The sequence below is a fragment of the Amblyraja radiata genome, chromosome 3 (genome assembly GCF_010909765.2).
Source record: "Amblyraja radiata isolate CabotCenter1 chromosome 3, sAmbRad1.1.pri, whole genome shotgun sequence".
Lineage (NCBI taxonomy): Eukaryota > Metazoa > Chordata > Chondrichthyes > Rajiformes > Rajidae > Amblyraja > Amblyraja radiata.
In genome coordinates, this window is record NC_045958.1 from 131,226,426 (window position 1) to 131,252,635 (window position 26,210).

Sequence of the window (26,210 nt, forward strand, 5' to 3'; positions counted from 1 at the left end):
CGTAACTCTGGTTCTCCCCACAGGTGAAGATGATGAGCTACCTCAGGAGTTGCTGCTGGGAAAACAACAGCTTAATGAACTGAGCAGTGAATCTGCCAAAATCAAAGCCATGGGCATCATGGATCGGGTATGCACACCAGTTACACATCTTTGTGAAGGGATGATTCAATACCCTGACATCCACAGGCCTGATGAGGGGCTGAAGTATGCATTTGCAAATTGAAGGTCGAAGTTAAGACATGATCGAGCTGTTAGATATTTGTGCTAAGTGCCAGCTAGCTGATCACTGGTCCTCAAAGCAAAAGACAGCACCATAGTGAGCTGCTGACGTCTTTGAGTGGTTAACGTTTGAGTTCTTTATGCGTTTGTGCTTTATTTAAGGAAGATGGGTTCCAGGGGGGATGATTCTGTCTAGTTTGTGTAGATTGAAAACACTTTGTGGTCCAAAATTGTTGGTGTGCCCATTGAACAGCCTGATGAGGGGCTGATGTATGCATTTGTGTGGTTCTTAATTTTGAGAAACAGTTGATGTTGTGGCTGTAAATTCCTCCACACTAAATAAAGATTGGTCCACTGGTTTCTTGCCAATGGTAGCTGATGGCTTGGGCTATAACGCTTGTGCCATACACCACGACAGAGAAGGTCCTCAGTGCGATGGTACCACCTCCATGTAGACTGGGTGGTCAGTTCTGCACCTGAATAGATGGTGAATTTGTTACATTTAGATTGATACAGTGCCCTCCATAATGTTTGGGACAAAGACCCATCGTTTATTTATTTGCCTCTGTTCTCCACAATTTGAGATTTGTAATAGAAAAAAATCACATGTGGTTAAAGTGGACATTGGCAGATTTTAATAAAGGCCATTTTTATACATTTTGTTTCACCATTACAGCAGTGTTGATACATAGTCTCTCCCCCCCCCCCCCCCCCCCCCATTTCAGGGCACCATAATGTTTGGGACACAGCAATGTCATGTAAATGAAAGTAGTCATGTTTAGTATTTTGTTGCATATCCTTTGCATGCAATGACTGCTTGACGTCTGCGATTCATGGACATCACCAGTTGCTGGGTGTCTTCTCTGGTGCTGCTCTGCCAGGCCTGTATTGCAGCCATCTTTAACATGCTTGTTTAGGGGGCTAGTCCCATTCAGTTTTCTCTTCAGCATATAAAAGGCATGCTCAATTGGTTTCAAATAGGGTGATTGACCATTTTTTAGCTTTGAAAAATGTCTTTGTTGCTTTGCCAGTATGTCTGGGACCATTGTCTTGCTGTAGAATGAACTGCCGGCCAATGAGGTTTCAAGCATTTGTTTGACAAGCAGATGGGATGCGTCTATACACTTCAGAATTCATTATGCTACTATCATCAGCAGTTGTATCATCAATGAAGATAAGTGAGCCAGTACCTTCAGCAGCTACTCAGACCCAGGCCATAATACCCCCACCACCGCGTTTCATAGATGAGGTGGTATGCTTTGGATCTTGGGCAGTTCCTTCTCTCCTCCATACTTTGCTCTTGCCATCACTCTGATATAAGTTAATCTTTGTCTCATCTGTCCACAAGACCTTTTTCCAGAACTATGGTTGCTCTTAAATACTTCTTGGCAAACTGTAACCTGGCCATCCTATTTTTGCGGCTAACCAATGGTTTGCATCTTGCAGTGTAGCCTCTGTATTTCTGTTCCTGCAGTCTTCTGTGGACAGTGGTCATTGACAAATCCACACCTGACTCCTGAAGAGTGTTTCTGATCTGTCGTTTGGGGATTTGGGGATTTTTCTTTATTATAGAGATAATTCTTCTGTCATCAGCTGTGGAGGTCTTCCTTGGCCTGTCAGTCTTTTTGCAATTAGTAAGCTCACCAGTGCTCTCTTTCTTCTTAATGATATTCCAAACATTTGATTTTGGTAAGCCTAAGGTTTGGCTGATGTCTCTAAAAGTTTTATTCTTGTTTCTCAGTCTCATAATGGCTTCTTTGCCTTTCATTGGCACAACTTCGTTCCCCATGTTGATAAACAGCAATAAAAGTTTCCAAAGGTGATGGAAAGACTGGAGGAAAGACTAGGTGCTGAGAGCTCTCTTATACCTGCATTAAGGAGGCAATTAAACACACCTGAGTAATTACAAACACCTGTGAAGCCATGTGTCCCAAACATTATGGTGCCCTGAAATGGGGGACTATGTATAAACACAGCTGTAATTTCTACATGGTGAAACCAAAATGTATAATAAAATCTGACAATGTGCACTTTAACCACATGTGATTTTTTTTCTATTACAAATCTTAAATTGTGGAGTACAGAGGCAAATAAATAAATGATGGGTCTTTGTCCCAAATATTATGGAGGGTACTATATGAGCCGGTTCGCCTATACCCTTGTGTCCAGCAACTCCACTATTGATTTGAGCTTGGGATTTCAGCGCCTCATGCACTGCAAAATATGATATCAGTTGCGGTGAAGTAAGACATTTTATCATTGGTCATCGATCATTTAAACACGCATTAGTTCAGGGAATGTTGTGTGAAGGTTCTTTGATGGTTGGTGTGGCAGAACCAATCAAGTTATTTATAAACTGAGGTTTAACTGATGGAATGTTTTGATCTGCTGTTTTTTTTTTGTGGTTGCCATTCCAAGCACTGTGTTGAAAATGTTGCTGTTCATAGTTCACTGGCATCTTACCCTAAGTCTTGTGTTTACAGCTTCCAACAGATAAGATGGTAAAGGTGCTAAGTATCTTGGAGAAGAACATACAGGATGGGTCCAAGCTTTCGACTTTGATCAACCATGTGAGTTTAAAGCTTGCTTGTGGTTGTATGCCGCCAGAGTTCACATCAAATAATTAAGCAATAATGGCACTGAACTTAAATATTCCAATGGTGAAATGTGACATGGGAATACAAATATGGGAATTTGTGCATTGGAATTGAATGTATTTTTAAAGTCCTTTAAAAGCTCAGCTGCATTGTTTGATGGAAGAGGATTGGACTGTCTACCTCAACCCTCCTCTCCTCATCAAATATATGGTTAGGTCCCAATACCTACAGTGTCCTCGGATATATCGGCTCAGGTCTAGGAGATTTGGCTGCCTTCATGTGTTTGGATCTTCATCATCTGTGCAAATGTAATACTGATGGCTCTTCCTCCATTAGTTTGTTTGTGGATCCAGGTTCAAGATCTTGTGTCTTCATGAAACGCAGGTGTACAGTGATGAGAATGGTCCAAGAGTTGAACATGAAATAAATGGGCCATCTAACACACTATATCCATATCAACCATGTTTATTTCTCTACAGTAGTCCCATTTACCTGCATTTGCTCTGTAATCTTCTTGCCTTGGTTCTGTAAGTTTTGAATATCTGCCTATACCATCTCCTCAGCAGGTGATTCCAGAGGAATTCTTACTCAGATCCCCTCTAAACCACTTGTCTTAGTCCAATGCCCCTTTAGTTTAGACAACTTCAAGAAGAAAGAAGATTTTTAATTATCCATCCTTTCTAGTCCCCTCCTAATTTTGTGCACCATAGAATTACCAGGTCACCCTTCAGCCGCCACCACCATTCCAAGGAAAAGGAACCCAGCCTATTTGTTCACAGTGGCCACCTGAGCTGGTTCCATGCCAGTTTAACTCCGCTTTCCCCTTCCCCCACCACCCAGTATGTCTCGGCCTTCTCCACTGCCAGGGTGAGGTACAATGCACATGCAGGGAATAGTGGGATATTGGTTATGTGCAGGCAGAAAAGAATAGTTCATGGCATCATGTTTGGCACAGACATTGTGAGCCAAAGGGCTGTTCTTGTGCTGCATAGTTCTAAGTTATCTGCTACACTCTGTGCATTAAAATAAATACTCTTCAGTCCATCATTCCTGCCATGTTCATTTTCCTCCCTGTTTTTGCAATTAGACCTACTTGACATCTGTTTCAGAAAGGGTGTGAAGGCTTTGGAGAGGGTGCCAAAGATGATTAGAGGGTGATTAGACAAACTTGCATTGTTATCTCTGGAGCACCGGAGGCTGAGGGAAGACCTGATAGAAGTATTTAAAGTTACAAGAGGGTATTTATTATAGGATAAATAATCAGTTTTTTTTTTGCTGGAGTGGTAATGTCAAATACTAGATGGAACAAGTTTAAGGTGAGGGGGAAAGTTTAAAGGAAATTTACAATACAAATGTATTTCTATACTGAGAGTGATGGGTGCCTGAAACGCACTGCTATGACGGCAAAAACTACCTCTGATTCACCACCAGTAGTTTCAGTGCTGTCTGCATATCAACTTCCAGCCTCTGTCACTATCTCCACTTCCCTCCTCTGCCAAACAAACCCTCCTCACCTGGACTTGCCTATTGTTTGCCTTCTCATGACCCCATTCTCATTTAGGGTGGAGGGTCTCCACCCAAAACCTCGACTGACCATTTTCCTCCACGGATGCTGCCTGACCTGCTAGGTCTTTCTGGCAGCTCATTTCTGGCTTCATATTCCAGCATCTGCAGTCTCTTGTGCCCCTTTATCTTGTTCACCACCGTATGGGCAATAAATACTAGCATGTCAGCAATGTCCAGATGCCAAAAGATGAACTAAAAAACTTGGAATCAAGTTGTCCTTCATTACAAGATTGTCTCTTCCTGGTTCAAGATCGCTACTAATACAAACCACGAATCTCAGCCCTTGTATCATCACATGATATGAGGGCGACACAGTGGTACAGTGTCTTGAGACCCATGTTTGATTCTGACTACCGCTACTATCTGTATGAATTTGTACGTTCTCCCAGTGACCGCGCGGGTTTTCTTTGAACGCTCCGGTTTCCTTCCACATTCCAAAGACATGCAGGTTTTGTAGGTTAATTGATTTCTGTAAGTTGTTCCTCGTAGGATAGTGCTAGTGTATGGGTAATAGCTGGTCGACTCTGACTCGGTGGGCTGAAAGACCTGTTGCCGCGCTGTACAACTAAAGTAAATAATCTAATTTCCTTGAACTGAACTTCCTGTTACCATGGCACTGAATGAATTACTACTTCTGTGTACAGATCAGCAAACAGGTTTGCCTGTTGTGCCATCTGCTGTCAGGTGCAGGAATTGCACCATGTAACTTCCTGCGATTGCTTATTCAATAAATCAGTCCAACTTTCTACCTCAATCAACTTACAAGGTCTTCAGTTGCAATGTGTTTTCTTCACCTGTGATAGGATTAAAATTCAACTCAATTCTAATTGGTTGGTGAAATTTGTTTGACATATTCTTCACCTTGTGGACATTGTTGGTGAAGCCTGCAGTTCATGTTCAGCAGGCTGTGGTAAACAATAAGGGCCCTTCAGTGGGCAGTGAATTGTCAGTTACATTGCCTTGAGGCCTAGGTTAGGGAAGGGCAGAGGATCTACCCACCAAAGACATTTGTGAACCACATGAATTTTTATAATATTATTGAAACTAATTTGCTTTTAATTGACTGAACTCTCTTTGGCTTGTTCATCCAGGTTGCTGGATTATATGTAATTTGGCAACTGAACCATCACTGAAGTAGTGTCAGCACTTGCCGGTTTGGAAGGATAGCAAAATGAGGGAAGCCCCATCTAAGTTGACCCAAGGCTCTTATCTCACTGCTGCAATTAGTCCTTAAATCATTCCAATATTTTTTTAATCTTCCAAAACCACTGTAATTACTGCATATTTAGGCACCACATCCTTGCTGGAAAATGTTTATTTTCACATCCCTGTTGGAAAACTGCATGCGTCCACAGCCAACGGATCGGGTGAAGCTCTGCAGCTAACAGGTAGAGGAGGTACAGAAGACATGGCCTTTCTCAGCTGTGTGAGCATTCAAATAAAGGCTGAAGTTAAGAATAAGCGATCCATCTTAACTCCCCCATGAACTCTTCATTTTCTCAAAGCCAGTGTTCAAGCAGTTGCATTCACTCCTCGTGATAGCAAAAATCAGCATTAAGCACTGAAAACAGCAACAGCTGGGTACCGGACTATGTCTGAGCAGTGGAAACAGCAACAGCCGGATACCGGACCACAGTTTATAGTTTAGTTTATTGTCACGTGTACCGAGGTACAATGGAAAGCTTTTGTTGCGTGCCATCCAGTCAGCAGAAATACTATAATCGACCCATTTACAGTGTATAGATACATGATAAGGGAATAACGTTTAGTGAAAGATAAAGCCAGCAAAGTTCAATCAATGATAGCCAGAGGGTCACCAATGAGGTAGATAGTACTTCAGCACTGCTCTCTGGTTGTGTTAAGAAGATTCAGTTGCCTGATAACAGCTGGGAAGAAACTGTCGCTGAATCTGTAAGTGTGCATTTTCACACTTCTATACCTTTTGCCTGTGGAACTAGTGTAGATGGGACATGTTGGTCGGTGTGGGCGAGTTGGGCCGAAGTGCCTGTTACTATGCTGTATCACTCTATGATACTCAACAATTGAGCCTCCAGGCCCACCTTGGGTAGAGTGTTCTGAAGATTCACTCCCCTCTGGGTGAAGAAATGTTACCATGTTTTTGTCCTAAATAATCAACTCTTTTTTTGAGACACTTGTCTGTTCAAGACAATCGTTCATTAGAGTAAATATCGCGACATCTATGTTTCAGTGAGATCACTGTTGAATTTTCGGATATGAACATATAAGGTGGATTGCTACAATTCTCATGCTCAACCCATGTATCAACTAGCTGTAAGAGCAATCATCCCTGTTAACCTCCTTTGTGCTCCCTCTATTGTAATACTTTTTCCTTAATTAGAGAAACAAATCTGTATATTCTTCCTGATGTGGTCTTATCCAGGATAGTGTATATAAGAAAGATATTTCAAATGAGACCAAATCATATATTGTAATAAAGTCTTGCGTACAAGTTGCCTCTCATTGCCTGGTCTACCTACGTTAACTTTCATTGTTCAATGTACAAGGATATCCAAGTCCCTCTGAACATCAACAGATGTACAGATTACTCTGTAATATTTTCTGTAAAGATGGGCAACCTTATTTGTGTGGTATTTTGCAATGCGCTTGGACTGTCTTAATCTCCCAGAAGTCATGCTGTAACCTTCTCATAGCCCACAATGCCACCCAGCACTATATCTACAGATTTGATTATAATGCAGTTGAACCTGTTTCACTAAGATAGTTATGCTGCACAGATACTGGCCCCTTGGCCCATTTTGTCCATGCCGACCAGAGTGCTGACCTGAGGCAGTTCCATTTACCTGTGTTTGGCCCATATCCCTCAAATCCATTCATATCCATAGGTTTAGAGGGATATGGGCTAAATGCATATCCCTCTTAAACATTGCAATTGTATCTGCCTCTACCATCTCCTCAGGTAGCTTGTACTACATACCATCATCTGTGTGTGAAAACATAGAACAGCACAGTAACGGGCCCTTCGGCCCACAATGTCTGTGCCGGACACAATGCCAAGACCGACTCCTATCTGCCCTGAATATAATCCATATCCCTCCATTGCCTGCGTACCCATGTATCTATACAAACCATTGTGTTCCAGGCACGACTGCCCTCTGTTTAAAGACAAACAATTTGCATTGTACATCTCCTTTGAACTTTGTCCCTCTCACCTTAAAACTATGCTCCTCATCCCGGGAAAAAGGTTCTCACTGTCTACCTTATCTATGCCTCTTGCATTGTAGGGATAGATAGATCAACCATGATTGTACACAAAATTGCTGGAGGAACTCAGCGGGTGCAGCAGCATCTATGGAGCGAAGGAAATAGGCGACGTTTCGGGCCGAAACCCTTCTTCAGACTGATGGGGGGTGGGGAAAGAAAGAAGGAAAAAGGGGAGGAGGAGGAGCCCGAGGGCGGGCGGATGGGAGGGTGGGAGGAGACAGCTAGAGGGTGAAGGAAGGGGAGGAGACAGCACAGGCTAGCCAAATTGGGGGAATTCAATGTTGATGCCATAAGGGCGCAAGGACCCCAGACGGAATATGAGGTGCTGTTCCTCCAATTTCCGCTGTTGCTCACTCTGGCAATGGAGGAGACCCAGGACAGAGAGGTCGGATTGGGAATGGGAGGGGGAGTTGAAGTGCTGAGCCACCGGGAGGTCAGGTAGGTTAAGGCGGACTGAGCGGAGGTGTTCGGCGAAACGGTCGCCCAACCTACGCTTGGTCTCACCGATGTAAATTAGCTGACATCTAGAGCAGCGGATGCAGTAGATGAGGTTGGAGGAGATACAGGTGAACCTTTGTCGCACCTGGAACGACTGCTTGGGACCTTGAATGGAGTCGAGGGGGGAGGTGAAGGGACAGGTGTTGCATTTCTTGCGGTTGCAACGGAAATCTGAAGAAGGGTTTCGGCCCGAAACGTCGCCTATTTCCTTCGCTCCATAGATGCTGCTGCACCCGCTGAGTTCCTCCAGCAATTTTGTGTACCTTCGATATTCCAGCATCTGCAGTTCCCTTTTGAACACGATCAACCATGATTGGATGACGGAGTAGACTTTATGGGCCGAATGGCCCAATTCTGCTCCTAGAACTTTCAAATTGTTCATGTTCATTGAAAAGAAGGAAAAGCAATTAAAAAAACCTTGAATTTCATTGTAATATTCTGGAAGCGTGCAGGTTTATTTTACAAACTTGATCAACAACTGCATACAAATTCTAACAGAGGAAGAGAGATCACATTTGAAATGCTTATTCTTCAGGACAATGAAACGGAAGATGAAGAGAAGCTGTGGAGAGAACTCATCATGGAGCGAGTAACCAAGTCTGCCGATGCGTGTCTGACTGCGCTGAACATCATGACTTCACCCAACATGTCAAAAGCTGTATATATTGATGATGTGATTGAGAGGGTGATCCTATTCACCAAGTTCCACCTGCAGAACACGTTGTACCCACAGTATGATCCCGTTTACAGAATCGACACCCATGGATCAGGTCAGTGATATCTCATAACCCTGCTCCATTATCTGCTTCTTGACAAAAACTAGCAACTGTTAGTTATCTCCAAAACCTAGGAGAGATTCTGAAAATACATTAAAGTTAATTGGGAGAGGGATGGATCCACCGATTCTTATGAGTTCTGAAGGTAGACACAAAATGCTGGAGTAACTCAGAGGGGCAGGTAGCATCTCTGGAGAGAAGGAATGGGTGACGTTTCGGGTCGAGACCCTTCTTCAGTCTGAAGGGGCTCGACCCAAAATGTCACCCATTCCTTCTCTCCAGAGATGCTGCCTGACCCGCTGAGTTACTCCAGCATTTTGTGTCCACCTTCGATTTAAACCAGCATCTGCAGTTCTTTCCTACACAAGGTGAACCAAGTACTTGTCAGAATAGTCGGAGTCACGTAGCATGGAAACAAGCCCTCCGGACTACTGGCTCCACACTGGCCATCGTGTATGCGGTAACACTAATCCTACAGTAGTCCCATTGTACTATCTCACATTCTCATTAGCTCCCTTCAGTATTCCATCATTCACCAGGGGAAATTTACAGGGCCCAATTAATCTATAGACCTGCATACATTTGGAACATGTCCGGAAGGCAGAATACCTGGGGGGAAATCCCACAGGGTCACGGAGAATGTGCAAACTTCACACACAGTACCAGAGGTCACGATCGAGCAGCTGTGAGGCAATGACTGTACTAGCTATGTCACTTGTTAAATGCTGTGGGAGTCTTTGCCAGCATCATCCCTTCAGGCAGGACTTCTAGATTTCAGCAATCCTCAAGGTAAAATAAATCTTGCTTGGTAGGCTAAATCCAAACTCTCCTCCATTGAGGTGTATAAGATCATTAGGGGAATAGATAAGCTCTTATACCCAGAGTAGGGGAAATCAAGAACCAGGCGACATATGTTTAAGGTGAGGGGAAAATCGTGTCCTAATTTAATTTAAAAAATATTCCCCTTACCTTTCTATACTATTCTTGGGCCACCCCCTCCCCCTCACCCCCCATTTCTCTATACCTGCCATGCTTTTTCTTTATCAGGTCCTCAGTATCTCTTGACATCGGGAGTTTCTTCAACTTGCTGCCCTTTTTCACCCTTATAGAAACTGGTTGACATTTTGAATGACTCACATGTCAGATATAGATTTATCCACATATAGCTGCTCTGATTTACGTTCACCAGATTTGTCTTATGGTGCTGAAACGCTGTTTTCCGATCCATCATTGCTTTTTCTACAACTACTATGCCTCAACTATCTACAATCTATATTAATGTCTTGGATAAAGGGACTGAATGAGTCAGTGGGTTGTGTAGAGGGCACTGTGTCTGCACATGTGAGTGGGTGAAAAGTTGGCAGATGGAAGACAGTGTGGGGAAATGGTATTATCCACTTTAAATAAAATATTACTACGAATTTTGCAGTCCAACGGGATCTAATGATCCCGAAAATGTTTGATCATGTGCTTCAATCAGAGGATTTGAAAGGCACATTATTATCTCAATGGAAAGAGATTGCAAATGAGTGGAGTATAACAATGTACTTGTGTGTGATTCACAAAAAGTTGGCAGGCAGGCATGTGTAACAAATGGTTAAGTGGACAATTGCATATGGACCTTTATTGTAAAGGAATTTAGAAATAGGAACTAAAAATGAATAGAGTAATGGCAGATGGAGTTTAACCCGAGCAAAGTGACGTATTGCACTTTGAGAGGTTGAGAACGTACACAGTTAATGACAAGACCATTAACAGCATTGATGTGCTGAGGGATGTTGGGGTCCAAGTAAGGTGGCAGCACAAGTAGATATAAAGAATACGTATGGCCTGCTTGCTTTCATTGCTAGGGCAATTGAATATAAATGTCATGATCCTGGTATATCGGACTTTGGTTAGGCCGCTTTTGGAGTATTGCGTGCAGTTCTGGTCGCTTCATTAAAGGAGAGATGTGAGACCTTGGAGAGGTATAGCAAAAATGGTGCCTGGATTAGAGGGTTTTGGTTGGATTAACTTGGATTGTTTTCTCTGGAACGTCGGAAGTTGAGGGGAGACTTGATAACAGTATATAAAATTATAAGAGGCATAGACACAGGAATAGTAGACCACTTTGGCCCACAATGTGTGTGCTGAACATGATGCCTAGTTAAACTGATCTAATCTGCCTATATATCATCCACATCTTTCCTATAATGAAACCAGACTAATATAACCAGAACTGCATGCAGTACTCCAGATGTGACCTAACCAACATGTTATGAGGCTGCAGTTTGTTGAGTGATAGAGCAGACTCAAATCCTGCTGGTGTCTTTATTTTTCTTTGTCGTTTGTTCAAATAAAACTTGGAAGTGAAGTGATTTCCTTGGTGCAGATGACCTGTGACACTGCGGGGAAAGCCATCCACAACCAATAATCTCACTGGCATTCTGCCAGTGTGCTGAGCTGCAAATTTATCATAAAACATGTCCAGTCTCCTGTAACTTGCATCTGCTTACCTCACAGCAACGTCCAAACATCATAAGGTGAATCGTTTTCATTCAAGTAAGTGACGCTTCCTCTGGCATCACTGCAGACTGAAGCAGAATGTTGCATTATTGACATCAGCTCAGTGTAGGTGCAGGATGCTAAACGTTCCAGGAGGATGCAATTTAAACCTTTACATAAACAGTTCTGTACATTGTGTATGTGTGTAGTTTTAGTCTTGTGGTAGGCTTGTTTGAGGCAGAAGTTTGTTGTTAACAGTGCTGCATGCTATAGTTGTGGGGGGGTTCCGCCTCATAATCTCATCATAAAATTGGTCATGAAGCCTTCAAATCTATACTGGCCCTCAGTATTCCAGTATCTCAGTCTCTGACTTAAGTTTTTGCAATCTACTCTTTTGTACATGCTCATCAACATTCTGACCCCCCCCCCCCCCCCCCCCTATAGGAGCAAAGGGGTCCTTCTGCAGTTGTACAGAGCCCTAGTGAGACCACACCTGGAGTATTGTGTACAGTTTTGGTCCCCTAATTTGAGGAAGGACATTCTTGCTATTGAGTCCAGCGTAGGTTTATAAGGTTAATTCCCGGGATGGCGGGACTGTCATATGCTGAGAGAATGGAGCAGCTGGGCTTGTACACTCTGGAGTTTAGAAGGATGAGAGGTGATCTTATTGAAACATATAAGATTGTTAAGGGTTTGGACACTCGAGAGGCAGGAAACATGTTCCCAAAGTTGGGGGAGTCCAGAATTAGGGGCCACAGTTTAAGAATAAGGAGTAAGCCATTTAGAACAGAGACGAGGAAACACTTTTTCTCACAGAGAGTGGTGAGTCTGTGGAATTCTCTGCCTCAGGGCGGTGTAGCCGGGTTCTCTGGATGCTTTCAAGAGAAAGCTAGATAGGGCTCTTAAAAATAGCGGAGTCAGGGGATATGGGGAGAAGGCAGGAACGGGGTACTGATTGGGGATGCTCAGCCATGAGCTGGCTCGAAGGGCCGAATGGCCTACTCCTGCACCTGTTGTCTATTGTCCCCCAGCAGCCACCTACACTGGGGCAGTTTACAGTAACAACCAATAAACCTTTGGCATGTGGGACAGACCAGAGCATTCAACAAAAACATAGTAGCAAGATTTTGTAAGTTCCACACAGACAGTACCTGAGATCAGAATCAAACCCATGTTGCTGGAGGTGTGAAACAGGATGTTGACGAGCATATTCAGAACTGACTTAGCCATAGAGTGCCTTTCCACAGGGATCAGTACTGGGTCCTCAGTTGTACATGATCTTGCATGAAAGTTTGGATGGATTGGTTGGTAAGTTTGCAGACGACACAAAAAATTGGTGGAGTTGCAGACAGTGAGGAAGTTCATCAAAACCATACAACGGGATATAGATTAGCGATGTGTGCAGAGAAATGCCAGATGGAGTTTAATCTGGGCAAGTCTGGGGTGTTGAACAAACAAAAGTCAAATGTATGGAGAACGTATGCAGTTAATGGCCAACACCGTTAAAAGCATTGATGTGCAGTGGTATCTTGGGATCCAAATCCATAGTTCTCTGAAATTAGCAACACAAGTAGATACAGTGCCCTCCATAATGTTTGGGACAAAGACCCATCATTTATTTATTTGCCTCTGTACTCCACAATTTGAGATTTGTAATAGGAAAAAATCACATGTGGATAAAGTGCACAGTGTTAGATTTTAATAAAAGCCATTTTTATACATTTTGGTTTCACCATGTAGAAATTACAGCAGTGTTTATACATAGTCCCCTCCATTTCAGGGCACCATAATGTTTGGGACACATGGCTTCACAGGTGTTTGTAGTTGCTCAGGTGTGTTTAAGTGCCTCCTTAATGCAGGTATAAGAGAGCTCTCAGCACCTAATCTTTCTTCCAGTCTTTCCATCACCTTTGGAAATGTTTATTGCTGTTTATCAACATGAGACAATAGACAATAGGTGCAGGAGTAGGCCATTCGGCCCTTTGAGCCAGCACCACCATTCAAAGTGATCATGGCTGATCATCCCCAATCAGTACCCCGTTCCTGCCTTTTCCCCATATCCCCTGACACCACTATCTTTAAGAGTCCTAACCAGTTCTCTTGAAACCATCCAGAGAACCTGCCTCCTGCTATCTGAGGCAGATAATTCCACAGACTCACCACTCTGTGAGAAAAAGTGTTTCGTCGTCTCTGTTCTAAATGGCTTACCCCTTATTCTTGAACTGTAGCCCCTGGTTCTGGACTCCACCAACATCGGGAACATGTTTCCTGCCTCCAGCGTGTCCAAACCCTTAACAATCTTATATGTTTCAATAAGATATCCTCTCATCCTTCTAAACTCCAGAGTGTACAAGCCCAGCTGCTTCATTCTCTCAGTATATGACAGTCCCGCCATCCCGGGAATTAACCTTGTAAACCTATGCTGCACTCCCTCAATAGCAAGAATGTCCTTCCTCAAATTAGGGGACCAAAACTGCACACAATACTCCAGGTGTGGTCTCACTAGGAATCTGCACAACTGCAGAAGGACCTCTTTGCTCCTATACTCGATTCCTCTTGTTATAGAAACATAGAAATTAGGTGCAGGAGTAGGCCATTCAGCCCTTCGAGCCTGCACCGCCATTCAATATGATCATGGCTGATCATCCAACTCAGTATCCCGTACCTGCCTTCTCTCCATACCCTCTGATCCCCTTAGCCACAAGGGCCACATCTAACTCCCTCTTAAATATAGCCAATGAACTGGCCTCGACTACCCTCTGTGGCAGGGAGTTCCAGAGATTCACCACTCTCTGTGTGAAAAAAGTTCTTCTCATCTCGGTTTTAAAGGATTTCCCCCTTATCCTTAAGCTGTGACCCCTTGTCCTGGACTTCCCCAACATCGGGAGCAATCTTCCCGCATCTAGCCTGTCCAACCCCTTAAGAATTTTGTAAGTGAAGGCCAACATGCCATTCACTTTCTTCACTGCCTGCTGTACCTGCATGGTTACTTTCATAGACTGATGAACAAGGACCCCCAGATCTCGCTGTACTTCCCCTTTTCCCAATGATGCCATTTAGATAGTAATCTGCCATCCTGTTTTTGCTGCCAAAGTGGAAAACCTCACGTTTCTCCACATTAAATATCATCTGCCATGCATCCGCCCACTCCCCCAACCTGTCCAAGTCACCCTGCATTCTCATAGCATCCTCCTCACAACTGCCACCCAGGTTTGTGTCATCTGCAAATTTGCTAATGTTACTTTGAATCCCTTCATCCAAATCATTGATGTATATTGTAAATAGTTGCGGTCCCAGCACCGAAGTCCAAAGTTGTGCCAATGAAAGTCAAAGAAGCCATTATGAGACAGAGAAACAAGAATAAAACTGTTAGAGACATCAGCCAAACCTTAGGTTTACCAAAATCAACTGTTTGGAACATCATTAAGAAGAAAGAGAGCATTGGTCAGCTTACTAATCGGAAAGGGACTGGCAGGCCAAGGAAGACCTCCACAGGTGATGACAGAAGAGTTCTCTCAATAATTAAGAAAAATCCCCAAACACCTGCCTGACAGATCAGAAACATTCTTCAGGAGTCAGGTGTGGATTTGTCAATGACCACTGTCCGCAGAAGACTTCATGAACAGAAATACAGAGGCTACACTGCAAGATGCAAACCACTGGTTAGCCGCAAAAATAGGATGGCAGGGTTACAGTTTTCCAAGAAGTACTTAAAAGAGTTCTGGAAAAAGGTCCTGTGGACAGATGAGACGAAGATTAACATATCAGAGTGATGGCAAGAGCAAAGTGTGGAGGAGAGAAGGAACTGCCCAAGATCCAAAGCATACCACCTCATCTGTGAAACACAGTGGTGGGGATGTTATGGCCTGGGCATGTATGGCTGCTGAAGGAACTGGCTCACTTATCTTCATTGATGACACAGCTGCTGATGGTAGTAGCATAATGAATTCTGAAATATATACACACATCCTATCTGCTCAAGTCAAACAAATGTCTCAAAACTCATTGGCCGGCGGTTCATTCTACAATAAGACAATGATCCCAGACATACTGGCAAAGCAACAAAGACGTTTTTCAAAGCTAAAAAATGGTCAATCACCCTATCTGAAACCAATTGAGCATGCCTTTTATATGCTGAAGAGAAAACTGAATGGGACTAGCCCCCAAAACAAGCATAAGCTAAAGATGGCTGCAATACAGGCCTGGCAGAGCAGCACCAGAGAAGACACCCAGCAACTGGTGATGTCCATGATTCACAGACTTCAAGTAAAGGATATAATACGAAAATACGAAACATGACTACTTTCATTTACATGACATTGCTGTGTCCCAAACATTATTCTTCAGTTGTTGTAGCTCCAGTTATTGTAGTGCTCCTCTACAGGTGCTCTCCTAAATCTACATTTACAGATGCCCTCCCCTAAATCCCCCTCCCATTTACATGCCCTCCCCTAAATCCGCATTTACAGGCACCCTCCCCAAAATTCACATTTACGAGTGCCCTACCCTAAATCCTCCATTTGCAGGTGACCTCCCTTAATTCACCATCTAGCTGGCTCCCAGCTATCTGTTGTAGCTCGGTCTAGCTAGCTATCCAGTATGTAGCTCAGTCTAGCTAGCTACCTAACTATCCAGTATGTCGCCATCTAGCTAACTATCTAGCTATCCATTATGTAGCCATCTTGCTACCTACCTAGCTGTCCATTATGTAGCCATCTAGCTAGCTATCTAGTTATCCAGTATCCAATACTAAACATGACTACTTTCATTTACATGACATTGCTGTGTCCCAAACATTATGGTGCCCTGAAATGTGGGGGACTATGTATAAGCACTGCTGTAATTTATACATGGTGAAACCAAAATATATAAAAATGGCCTTTATTAAAATCTGACAATGTGCACTTTAACCACAAGAGGTTTTTTCTATTACAAATCTCAAATTGTGGAGTACAGGCAAATAATTAAATAAAGGGTCTTGCCCCAAACATTATGGAGGGCACTGTAGTTATAAATAAGGCATATGGTATGCTTGCTTTCATCAGTCGGAGCATTGAGTATCAGAGTCCGTAATTTATCAATGTGATAATTTCCTGGAATTTGATGGTATTTCCTGAATTTTTCAAAAATGCTTCCTGAGTGCTATTTGTTGTTGTTGTTTTTCGTGGGCACACATTACCAACACCAAGGGGAACAAAGATCTATCTGCCATATCTGCCTGCTTCTAGCTCACTTGTACAGTGTTATGCAAGGCAGCTTTCGTTGTCTTTGTTTTTTCAACCTGCCCTCGTGTGTCTCAGTCTCTGCTCTCTCTCCCTCCCTCTCTCTCTTTCTTGCTCTCTCCCTCCCTCTCTCTCTCTGTCTCTTTGTCTCTCCCTCCCCCTCTCTCCCTCCCTCCCTCCCTCTCCCTCTCTCCACCCTCCCTCACACCCTCCCTCCCGCAATCTCTCCCTCCCTCTCTCTTTCTCTCCCTCTCTCCAACTTTCCTTTTTTCTCTCCCTCCCTCCCCCTCTTATTCCCTCGCTCCCCCTCCCTCTCTCGCTCCCACTCTCCATCCCCTCTCCCTCCCCTCTCTCCACCCCTCCCTCTCGGCCCCTTGAGCCCACCCACCGTTCTATAAAATCAAGGCCATTCCCAATGTAACTGCAATCCCACCGCCCACTGGTAACTTTTCACCACTCGGCTTATCCAGAATTCTACCACTGCCTGAAAAATAATCAAAGGTTCATCTTCCACTGAGAAAGAGAATTCCAAAGACTCATTGTTATACGAGAATTTTTCTGAACAGTCTCTGAACCGGTAGCGCTATATTTAGAACCCAAAGCGCCGCAGCTGAATGCTCTTTGTTTAAATTCCCACTGACAGCGCTCTGTTTAAACCTTTGAGCGCCAAACCAGCAGTCCTGTGTGTATTACCTTTACACCCCTTTGCGGGCCAGATGCGGAAATTTTCCGAAATGATACCATTTCCCTAAAATTACCCGAAGACAACCAGAATTTCCCGAATTTCGGGTAATTTCCTTCAAAGTGGAAACACTGCCCGATTCATTCATGCTGACCAAGTTGGCATTCTGGGCTAGTTTAATGAGTTGGGACTTTATGTTGTAGCTGTACAAGATATTGGTACGGCCACATTTGGAGTACTATGTACAGTTTTGGTCACTGCTATAGGAAGGATGTCATTAAACTGAGAACGATGCAAAAATATTCACAAAGATGTTACTGGGTCTGGAGGATTTGAGTTAGAAAGAAAGGCTGGATAGATTGGGTCTTATTTCCCAGAGCAATAGAGATATATAACATCATGAGGAGCATAGATAACGTGAATAGTCACACCCTGCTCCCCAAACTAAGAGAGTCTAAACCTAAAAGGCACCTAAAGCCTAAGGTGAGAAGGGAAATATTTAATAGGTACCCGAGACTGAACTGTTTCACACAGACGTTAGTGTGTACCTTGAACAAGTGGCTGAGGAAGTGTTAGTGATGGGTACAGTTAGAATGCTTAAGATATATTTAGACTGGTACATGGATAAGGATTGGAGGCATAGTACCAGGCGCAGGCCTGAAGTGGGACTATCTTGTTGAGGCAGATTATTCGACATGGATGATTGGGACAAAGGACCTGTTTCCACACTGAAAAGAAACAAAAAACAAAACTGCTGGGACCCGGATGAATTTTTAAATTGTTGCTGGCCACCAATGGATCGCAGATTACTGGATCGCAGCAAATGTACTGTTGTTCAAAAATAAGCCAGGTAATTACAGGACAGTGAGTCTAACATTTGTAGCATGAATTATTGGAAAGTTCTGAGATACAGGATGAATCTGTGCTTGGAAAGATGGGAATTGATCAGGGACAGTCCACATGGCTATTGCAATACACGGAGGGCAGTGCTGTAGATGAGACTACATAGGCTTCAGTGAGGCCTTTGACAGGATTATTCATCGAAGGCTATTCCAAAAGGTTAGAGCCATATACTGAAGCATGTAGGTAATTTGTATGGAAAATTAACTTGGAAATAGGATACAGATTGTGGTGGTCAGGTTTGCTTTCATGATTTGAACATATTTGGATAAGAATGTATGAGATATGATGAATAAGTGTGCAGATGATAGAAAAACTGATGCTGTTTATAAATAGTGTGGCCAACTTTCAAGGTTAGAGAACAATATTGATCGGTTGGTAAGGTGGACATTGGGTGCTGGACTCTGGGAGGTCAAGTCATGGTATGACATGCCATGAATGTAATAACCCGAGGGAGTATTGAAGAACACGGGAACCTTGCTCTACACACGCCCATAGAGTTGTAGCGTCATAGAGCTACACAGCATGAAGACTGCCCAAGTTGTCCATGCTAATCAATTTGGCATTTTGGGCTCATTCTATTTGCCCATATTCTAAACCATTTCTATCCATACATTCATTCGAGTATCTTTTGAAAGCCGTAATTAATTTGCTTCTATATCTTTCTCTGACCGCTCTTTTCAGATGCAGACTACTATGAGTGGGGAAAGTTGCCCCTAAAGTCCCTCTTGAATATCTGCTCTGGTTTTACAATCCTCTTAAGTTGGGAAAAATACTTGAGTGTTCACTTTAACTCTGCCCCTCATGATCTTGTATGCTTCAGCAAGGTCACCCTCAGCCTCCTATATTCCAAAACTAAATCACAATCTCTCCCGCAAGTCACAGTAGCATCCTAGTGAATCTCTTCTGTAACTTTTCCAAATTAATGACATCCTTCCAATAGCTGGGAAAACAGAACTGCGCACAGATCTCCAAGCATAGTCTCACCAATGACTTGTACATCTGCATGATGATGTCCCGTCTGTTGCATTCAATACCCTTCCAAATAAAGACAAGAGTTAAAAGTATTTAATTGTCAATATTCAGGAGGGATAGAGAGAAAGGAAAAGGAGGTGGGGTAGCGTTGCTGATTAGAGAGGAGATTAACGCAATGGAAAGGAAGGACATTAGTTTGCAGGATGTGGAATCGGTATGGGTAGAGCTGCGAAACACAAAGGGGCAGAAAACGCTGGTGGGTGTTGTGTACAGGCCACCTAACAGTAGTAGTGAAGTTGGAGATGGTATCAAACAGGAAATTAGAAATGCGTGCGACAAAGGCAAAACCGTTATAATGGGTGACTTCAATCTACATATAGATTGGGTGAATCAAATTGGCAGGGGTGCTGAGGAAGAGGATTTTTTGGAATGTATGCGGGATAGTTATCTAAATCAACATGTAGAGGAACCAACGAGAGAGCAGGCTATTTTAGACTGGGTATTGAGTAATGAGGAAGGGTTAGTTAGCAGTCTTGTTGTACGTGCCCCCTTGGGCAAGAGTGACCATAATATGGTTGAGTTCTTCATTAGGATGGAGAGTGACATTGTTAATTCAGAAACAATGGTTCTGAACTTAAAGAAAGGTAACTTTGAGGGTATGAGACGTGAATTGGCCAAGATTGACTGGCAATTAATTCTAAAAGGGTTGACGGTGGATATGCAATGGAAGACATTTAAAGACTGCATGGATGAACTACAAAAATTGTTCATCCCAGTTTGGCAAAAGAATAAATCAGGGAAGGTAGTGCATCCGTGGATAACAAGGGAAATCAGGGATAGTATCAAAGCGAAGGATGATGCGTACAAATTAGCCAGAAAAAGCAGCATACCGGAGGACTGGGAGAAATTCAGAGACCAGCAGAGGAGGACAAAGGGCTTAATTAGGAAAGGAAAAATAGATTATGAAAGAAAACTGGCAGGGAACATAAAAACTGACTGCAAAAGTTTTTATAGATATGTGAAAAGAAAGAGATTAGTTAAAACAAATGTAGGTCCCTTGCAGTCAGAAACGGGTGAGTTGATCATGGGGAACAAGGATATGGCGGACCAATTGAATAACTACTTTGGTTCCGTCTTCACTAAGGAAGACATAAATAATCTGCCGGAAATAGCAGGGAACCGCGGGTCAAAGGAGTTGGAAGAATTGAGTGAAATCCAGGTTAGCCGGGAAGTGGTGTTGGGTAAATTAAATGGATTAAAGGCCGATAAATCCCCAGGGCCAGATAGGCTGCATCCCAGAGTACTTAAGGAAGTAGCTCCAGAAATAGTGGATGCATTAGTAATAATCTTTCAAAACTCTTTAGATTCTGGAGTAGTTCCTGAGGATTGGCGGGTAGCAAACGTAACCCCACTTTTTAAGAAGGGAGGGAGAGAGAAAACGGGGAATTACAGACCAGTTAGTCTAACATCGGTAGTGGGGAAACTGCTAGAGTCAGTTATTAAAGATGGGATAGCAGCACATTTGGAAAGTGGTGAAATCATTGGACAAAGTCAGCATGGATTTACAAAAGGTAAATCATGTCTGACGAATCTTATAGAATTTTTCGAGGATGTAACTAGTAGCGTGGATAGGGGAGAACCAGTGGATGTGGTGTATCTGGACTTCCAGAAGGCTTTCGACAAGGTCCCACATAAGAGATTAATTTACAAACTTAAAGCACACGGCATTGGGGGTTCAGTATTGATGTGGATAGAGAACTGGCTGGCAAACAGGAAGCAAAGAGTAGGAGTAAACGGGTCCTTTTCACAATGGCAGGCAGTGACTAGTGGGGTACCGCAAGGCTCAGTGCTGGGACCCCAGCTATTTACAATATATATTAATGATCTGGATGAGGGAATTGAAGGCAATATCTCCAAGTTTGCGGATGACACTAAGCTGGGGGGCAGTGTTAGCTGTGAGGAGGATGCTAGGAGACTGCAAGGTGACTTGGATAGGCTGGGTGAGTGGGCAAATGTTTGGCAGATGCAGTATAATGTGGATAAATGTGAGGTTATCCATTTTGGTGGCAAAAACAGGAAAGCAGACTATTATCTAAATGGTGGCCGACTAGGAAAAGGGGAGATGCAGCGAGACCTGGGTGTCATGGTACACCAGTCATTGAAAGTGGGCATGCAGGTGCAGCAGGCAGTGAAGAAAGCGAATGGTATGTTAGCTTTCATAGCAAAAGGATTTGAGTATAGGAGCAGGGAGGTTCTACTGCAGTTGTACAGGGTCTTGGTGAGACCACACCTGGAGTATTGCGTACAGTTTTGGTCTCCAAATCTGAGGAAGGACATTATTGCCATAGAGGGAGTGCAGAGAAGGTTCACCAGACTGATTCCTGGGATGTCAGGACTGTCTTATGAAGAAAGACTGGATAGACTTGGTTTATACTCTCTAGAATTTAGGAGATTGAGAGGGGATCTTATAGAAACTTACAAAATTCTTAAGGGGTTGGACAGGCTAGATGCAGGAAGATTGCTCCCGATGTTGGGGAAGTCCAGGACAAGGGGTCACAGCTTAAGGATAAGGGGGAAATCCTTTAAAACCGAGATGAGAAGAACTTTTTTCACACAGAGAGTGCTGAATCTCTGGAACTCTCTGCCACAGAGGGTAGTCGAGGCCAGTTCATTGGCTATATTTAAGAGGGAGTTAGATGTGGCCCTTGTGGCTAAGGGGATCAGAGGGTATGGAGAGAAGGCAGGTACGGGATACTGAGTTGGATGATCAGCCATGATCATATTGAATGGCGGTGCAGGCTCGAAGGGCCGAATGGCCTACTGCTGCACCTAATTTCTATGTTTCTATATTACCGACAAGAAAGAATAACATTCTTTCTTGCAGCAGCAATAGGTCTGTAAACACAATACGCATAGGTAATATATAAACAAAATACAAAAAAATAATAATGGCAATACTAGTGCAAAAAACCCAAGGCAAACACAGGCAGTTCATATTTGAGGTCTGCGTGTAATGATCAAGAGCCTGATAGTTATTGGGAAAAGGGTATTCTTCAACTTGGTGGTCATGGTTTTCAGACTCCTACCTTACGATGGTAGGAGTGAAATGAGAGTGTGGCTAGAGTGATTTTGCACATAGAGATTGGCTACTTTTTGAAGTAGCACCTCAATAGACAATAGGTGCAGGAGTAGGCCATTTGGCCCTTTGATCCAGCACCACCATTCACTGTGATCATGGCTGATTATCCACAATCAGTACCCCTGCCTTCTCCCCATATCCCTTGGCTCCGCTTTCTTTAAGAGCTCTATCTATCTCTCTTCAAAGTATCCAGAGAATTGGCCTCCACGGCCTTCTGTGGCAGGAAATTCCACAGATTCACAACTCTCTGGGTGAAAAAGTTTTTCCTCATCTGCGTTCTAAATGGCCTACCCCTTATTCTTAAACTGTGGCCCCTGTGACTCCCCCAACATCGGGAACATGTTTCCTGCCTCTAACATGTCCAATCCCTTAATAATCTTATATGTTTCAATAAGATCCCATCTCATCCTAAATTCCAGAGTATACAAGCCCAGTCGCTCCATTCTTTCAACACTCTTCTCTAGATCCCTTCGATGGTTTGGAGGTCAGTAATTGAGACCTCAACATTTCTTGTACACTGGGCAGTTTCTGCTCTGTACTCTTCTTACTTCCTGGGTGTTCAAGTTGCCAAACCACACAGTGATGCAACCAGTCAGTACACTCACTACCTTCACCTGTGGATGTTCAAGAGTATTTGTTGACATACTGAATCTCATCAATATTCTAAGGAAATAGAGGGCACAGTGCTGGATTAACTCAGCAGGTTAACCAACATCTGTGGAGAACATTGATAGGTGACGTTTCGAGTGGACACTCTTCTTCAGACAGAAATAGATGCATTGATAGATAGACCTTCAGAGATATGAACACCCAAGCTTGAAATAGTTGACTCTCCAGTGCCAACCCACCTTTAAAGACTTGTTTGTGATCCTCAGGTTTCCCCTTCTAAAGTCAACAATCAGCTCCTTGTCCTTGCTAATGTTGGACACCATTCCATCAGATTTTCAATCTCCCTGACAATACCTCATTTTGTCCTAACCAGAGCCTCAATGGTTTTTGTCAACAAGGTTTTTGCTCTTCTCTCTAACACAAACACTTTGCCCCTGTACTCTTGCTATTGCACTTTTGAAAGCAAATAAACTTGACCACTTTACCTGGGCACGTTTCTGGCTCGTGCCTCCAAAATTGGCGTTGCCCCAATTTAGGAATTAACTTTGGGCCGTTCCTATCCTACTTCATAACCATTTAAAAACCTATTTGTTTTTGTCACTGGTCCCAATTTCACCACCATTGATGATTTAGTCACTTGCCCGATCTCTTTCCCTAAGAGGAGATCCAGGGTTGTACTCTATCTAAAAGCATGAATGGATAAGGTGGTGAAGGCGGCATATGGAACAAAGGCCTTCAGTAGTTTGGCATAGAAAATAAGAGCATGGAAGTTATGGTGCTCAGGAAGAACAGGAAGAATAGGAAGACGTCCTCTGGCTCACCATGCCTGTGCCAATTATGATGCCAATTGAAACCGCACAACTGCCTGCACGTGTTTCTCTCCATTCTTCGTATGTTCATACTGTCTGACTAAATGCTTCTTGAATGTTTCCAACATGCAATTTTATAAAGCATTGATTAGGTTGCAGTAGATGTACAGTGTGCAGTTGTAATTGCCACACTGTAAAAAGGACATGACTGCACTGGATATGTGCAGTGTAGACTTGTCACGATATTGTTGTGAGGGGAATCTGGGGAGGCTGTTTTCCTCCTTGCAGCAAAGGAGGTTCAGTGGCAATGATAAGATAGATATTGAGAAATTTGACCCCACACTGGTAGCATTTGAATACATTGGCTTTGGGTGAGTGTGAGGAAGATATGTGGGGGGTGGGCTGGATCATGAACAATGACAAGGTGGAGTACAGGAAAGAAATAGAAAGCCTAGTAACAATGTATGAGGACACCAACCTCCCCTTCAATGGCAACAAATTGAAAGAGCAGTGATCGACTTTGGGAAGTGTGGTGGTGTAGGTACCCCAATCAGCATCAATGGTGCCGAAGTAGAAATGGTTGAGAATTCAATTCAATTCAACTTTATTGTCATTGCACAGATACAAGTATAGGTACAACGAAATGCAGTTTAGCGTCTGGTCATAGTCATAGTGCAAGATGGGAATTTAAAAAAAATACAGAACAAGCATACATTAGAGTAAGAAGAGTACTGGTTAACAATGTGGATGGAGAGACCAAAGATATCTAGCGACGGGACTCCGAGTTCAGCAATGTAAGTGTGTTGTTGAAAAAGCTGTTCCTCATCCTGCTAGTTCGAGACCTGAGGTTCCTGTACCGCCTCTCTGATGGGAGGAGGGCAAACAGTCCATGGTTAGGGTGAGAGGGGTCCTTGATGATCTTCCTGGCCCATCTCAGACACCGTTTTCGGTGGAGGGCATCCATGGCAGGGAGCGGGGCACCGATGATGTGCTGAGCGGTTTTCACCACCCGTTGTAGTGCCTTCCTGTCCGCTACGGTGCAACTGCTGTACCATACCATGAAGCAGGCGGTCAGGATGCTTTCGATGGTACAGCGGTAAAAGTTGGTCAGGATCTGAGGGGACAGGTGAGCTTTCTTGAGCCTCCTCAGGAAGTAAAGACGCTGCTGCGCCTTTTCGATCAGCTTGGAGGTGTTGAGGGACCAGGACAGATTCTCCGAGATGTGTACCCCGAGGAATTTGTAGTTGGAGACGCGCTCCACCTCAGTCCCGTTTATATGGATGGGGGTATGTCTGCCCCCTCTGTTCTTCCTGAAGTCAACAATAATTTCCTTCGTCTTCTTGGAGTTGAGGACGAGGTTATTGTTGGCACACCAGGCTGCCAGGTGGTGGACCTCATCCCTGTAGGCTGACTCGTCGTTGTCACTGATCAGCCCTACCACCGTGGTGTCGTTGGCAAATATAATGATGGCGTTGGAGCCATACTTAGGGATGCAGTCATGGGTGAAGAGGGAGTAGAGGAGAGTCTGAGCACACAGCCCTGTGGCACGCCGGTGTTCAATGTTATAGTGGAGGAGGTGAGGTTGTTGACCCTAACAGACTGTGGTCTGTTGGTGAGGAAATCCAGTGTCCAGTGTGCAGAGGGAGGTGGAGATGCCAAGTCCGCTGAGTTTGGTGATCAAGCTGGCGGGGTTGACAGTGCTAAAGGCGGAGCTGAAATCAATGAACAGCAACCTGATGTAGGTGTTATTGCTGTCCAGGTGGGTCAGGGCAGAGTGCAGGGCCGCCGATATGGCGTCCTCTGTAGACCTGTTGGTTCGGTAGGCAAACTGATGGGGGTCCAGTGTGGGGGGGAGGCTGTCTTTGAGGTGAGCCAAGATCAGCCGCTCAAAGCACTTCAGTTCAATGTCGTAAATATTACCAAAGATACATTGTGGACTAAGCACATTGAAAGGACAGCCAAGAAACCACACTGACTCCTCGACTTCTTTAGGAAACTAAAATAATTTAGCATTTCTACATTGACTCTCACAAAACTTGAAAACTCACTCCAACTGTCTCAGGAACAGCTTCTTCTCCTCTGTTAATAGGCTTCTGAACAGTCCTCTCATCAGTTAGGGTGCATGCAGTCTTGACTCTCTACCTATTTCACTGCTAACATTGGACTTTTTGTCTGGAATTTTACACTATAACGCTGAAAACTATATTCTGCATCCCATATTTCACTCTATCATTTGTACTTGAGTTTGGTTTGATTGTATTCATGTACATTATCTGATTTGATTGAATAGCATGCAAACAAAAGCTTGTATATTCCGTATACAAGAGTAATAAGCATAAACCTATTGAACAGAACATAGAAGGGTACAGCGCCGGAGCCAGCCCTTCATTCCACGGCCTCTATGCTGAACAGGATGCCAAGATAAATGAATCTCATCTGCTTGCAGTTGATCCACATATCTCCATTCCATGCATATCCTTGTGCCTATCTG

At 43.7% G+C, this 26,210-nt stretch overlaps 1 protein-coding gene across 6 annotated transcripts in view; it reads left to right on the plus strand.

The window, feature by feature from the left end:
* Positions 1-26,210, plus strand: part of nipbl (NIPBL cohesin loading factor) — a 278,213-nt gene that overhangs the window by 191,828 nt on the left and 60,175 nt on the right. For 3 of the 6 annotated variants that reach the window (XM_033018770.1, XM_033018774.1, XM_033018773.1), the window contains 4 exons: positions 24-127; positions 2,703-2,789; positions 8,659-8,893; positions 11,402-11,440. In XM_033018770.1, the coding sequence (XP_032874661.1) occupies positions 24-127; positions 2,703-2,789; positions 8,659-8,893; positions 11,402-11,440 (465 nt within the window). The remainder of the gene's footprint in view (positions 1-23; positions 128-2,702; positions 2,790-8,658; positions 8,894-11,401; positions 11,441-26,210) is intronic. The other 3 variants (XM_033018771.1, XM_033018772.1, XM_033018776.1) reach the window with 1 other exon arrangement.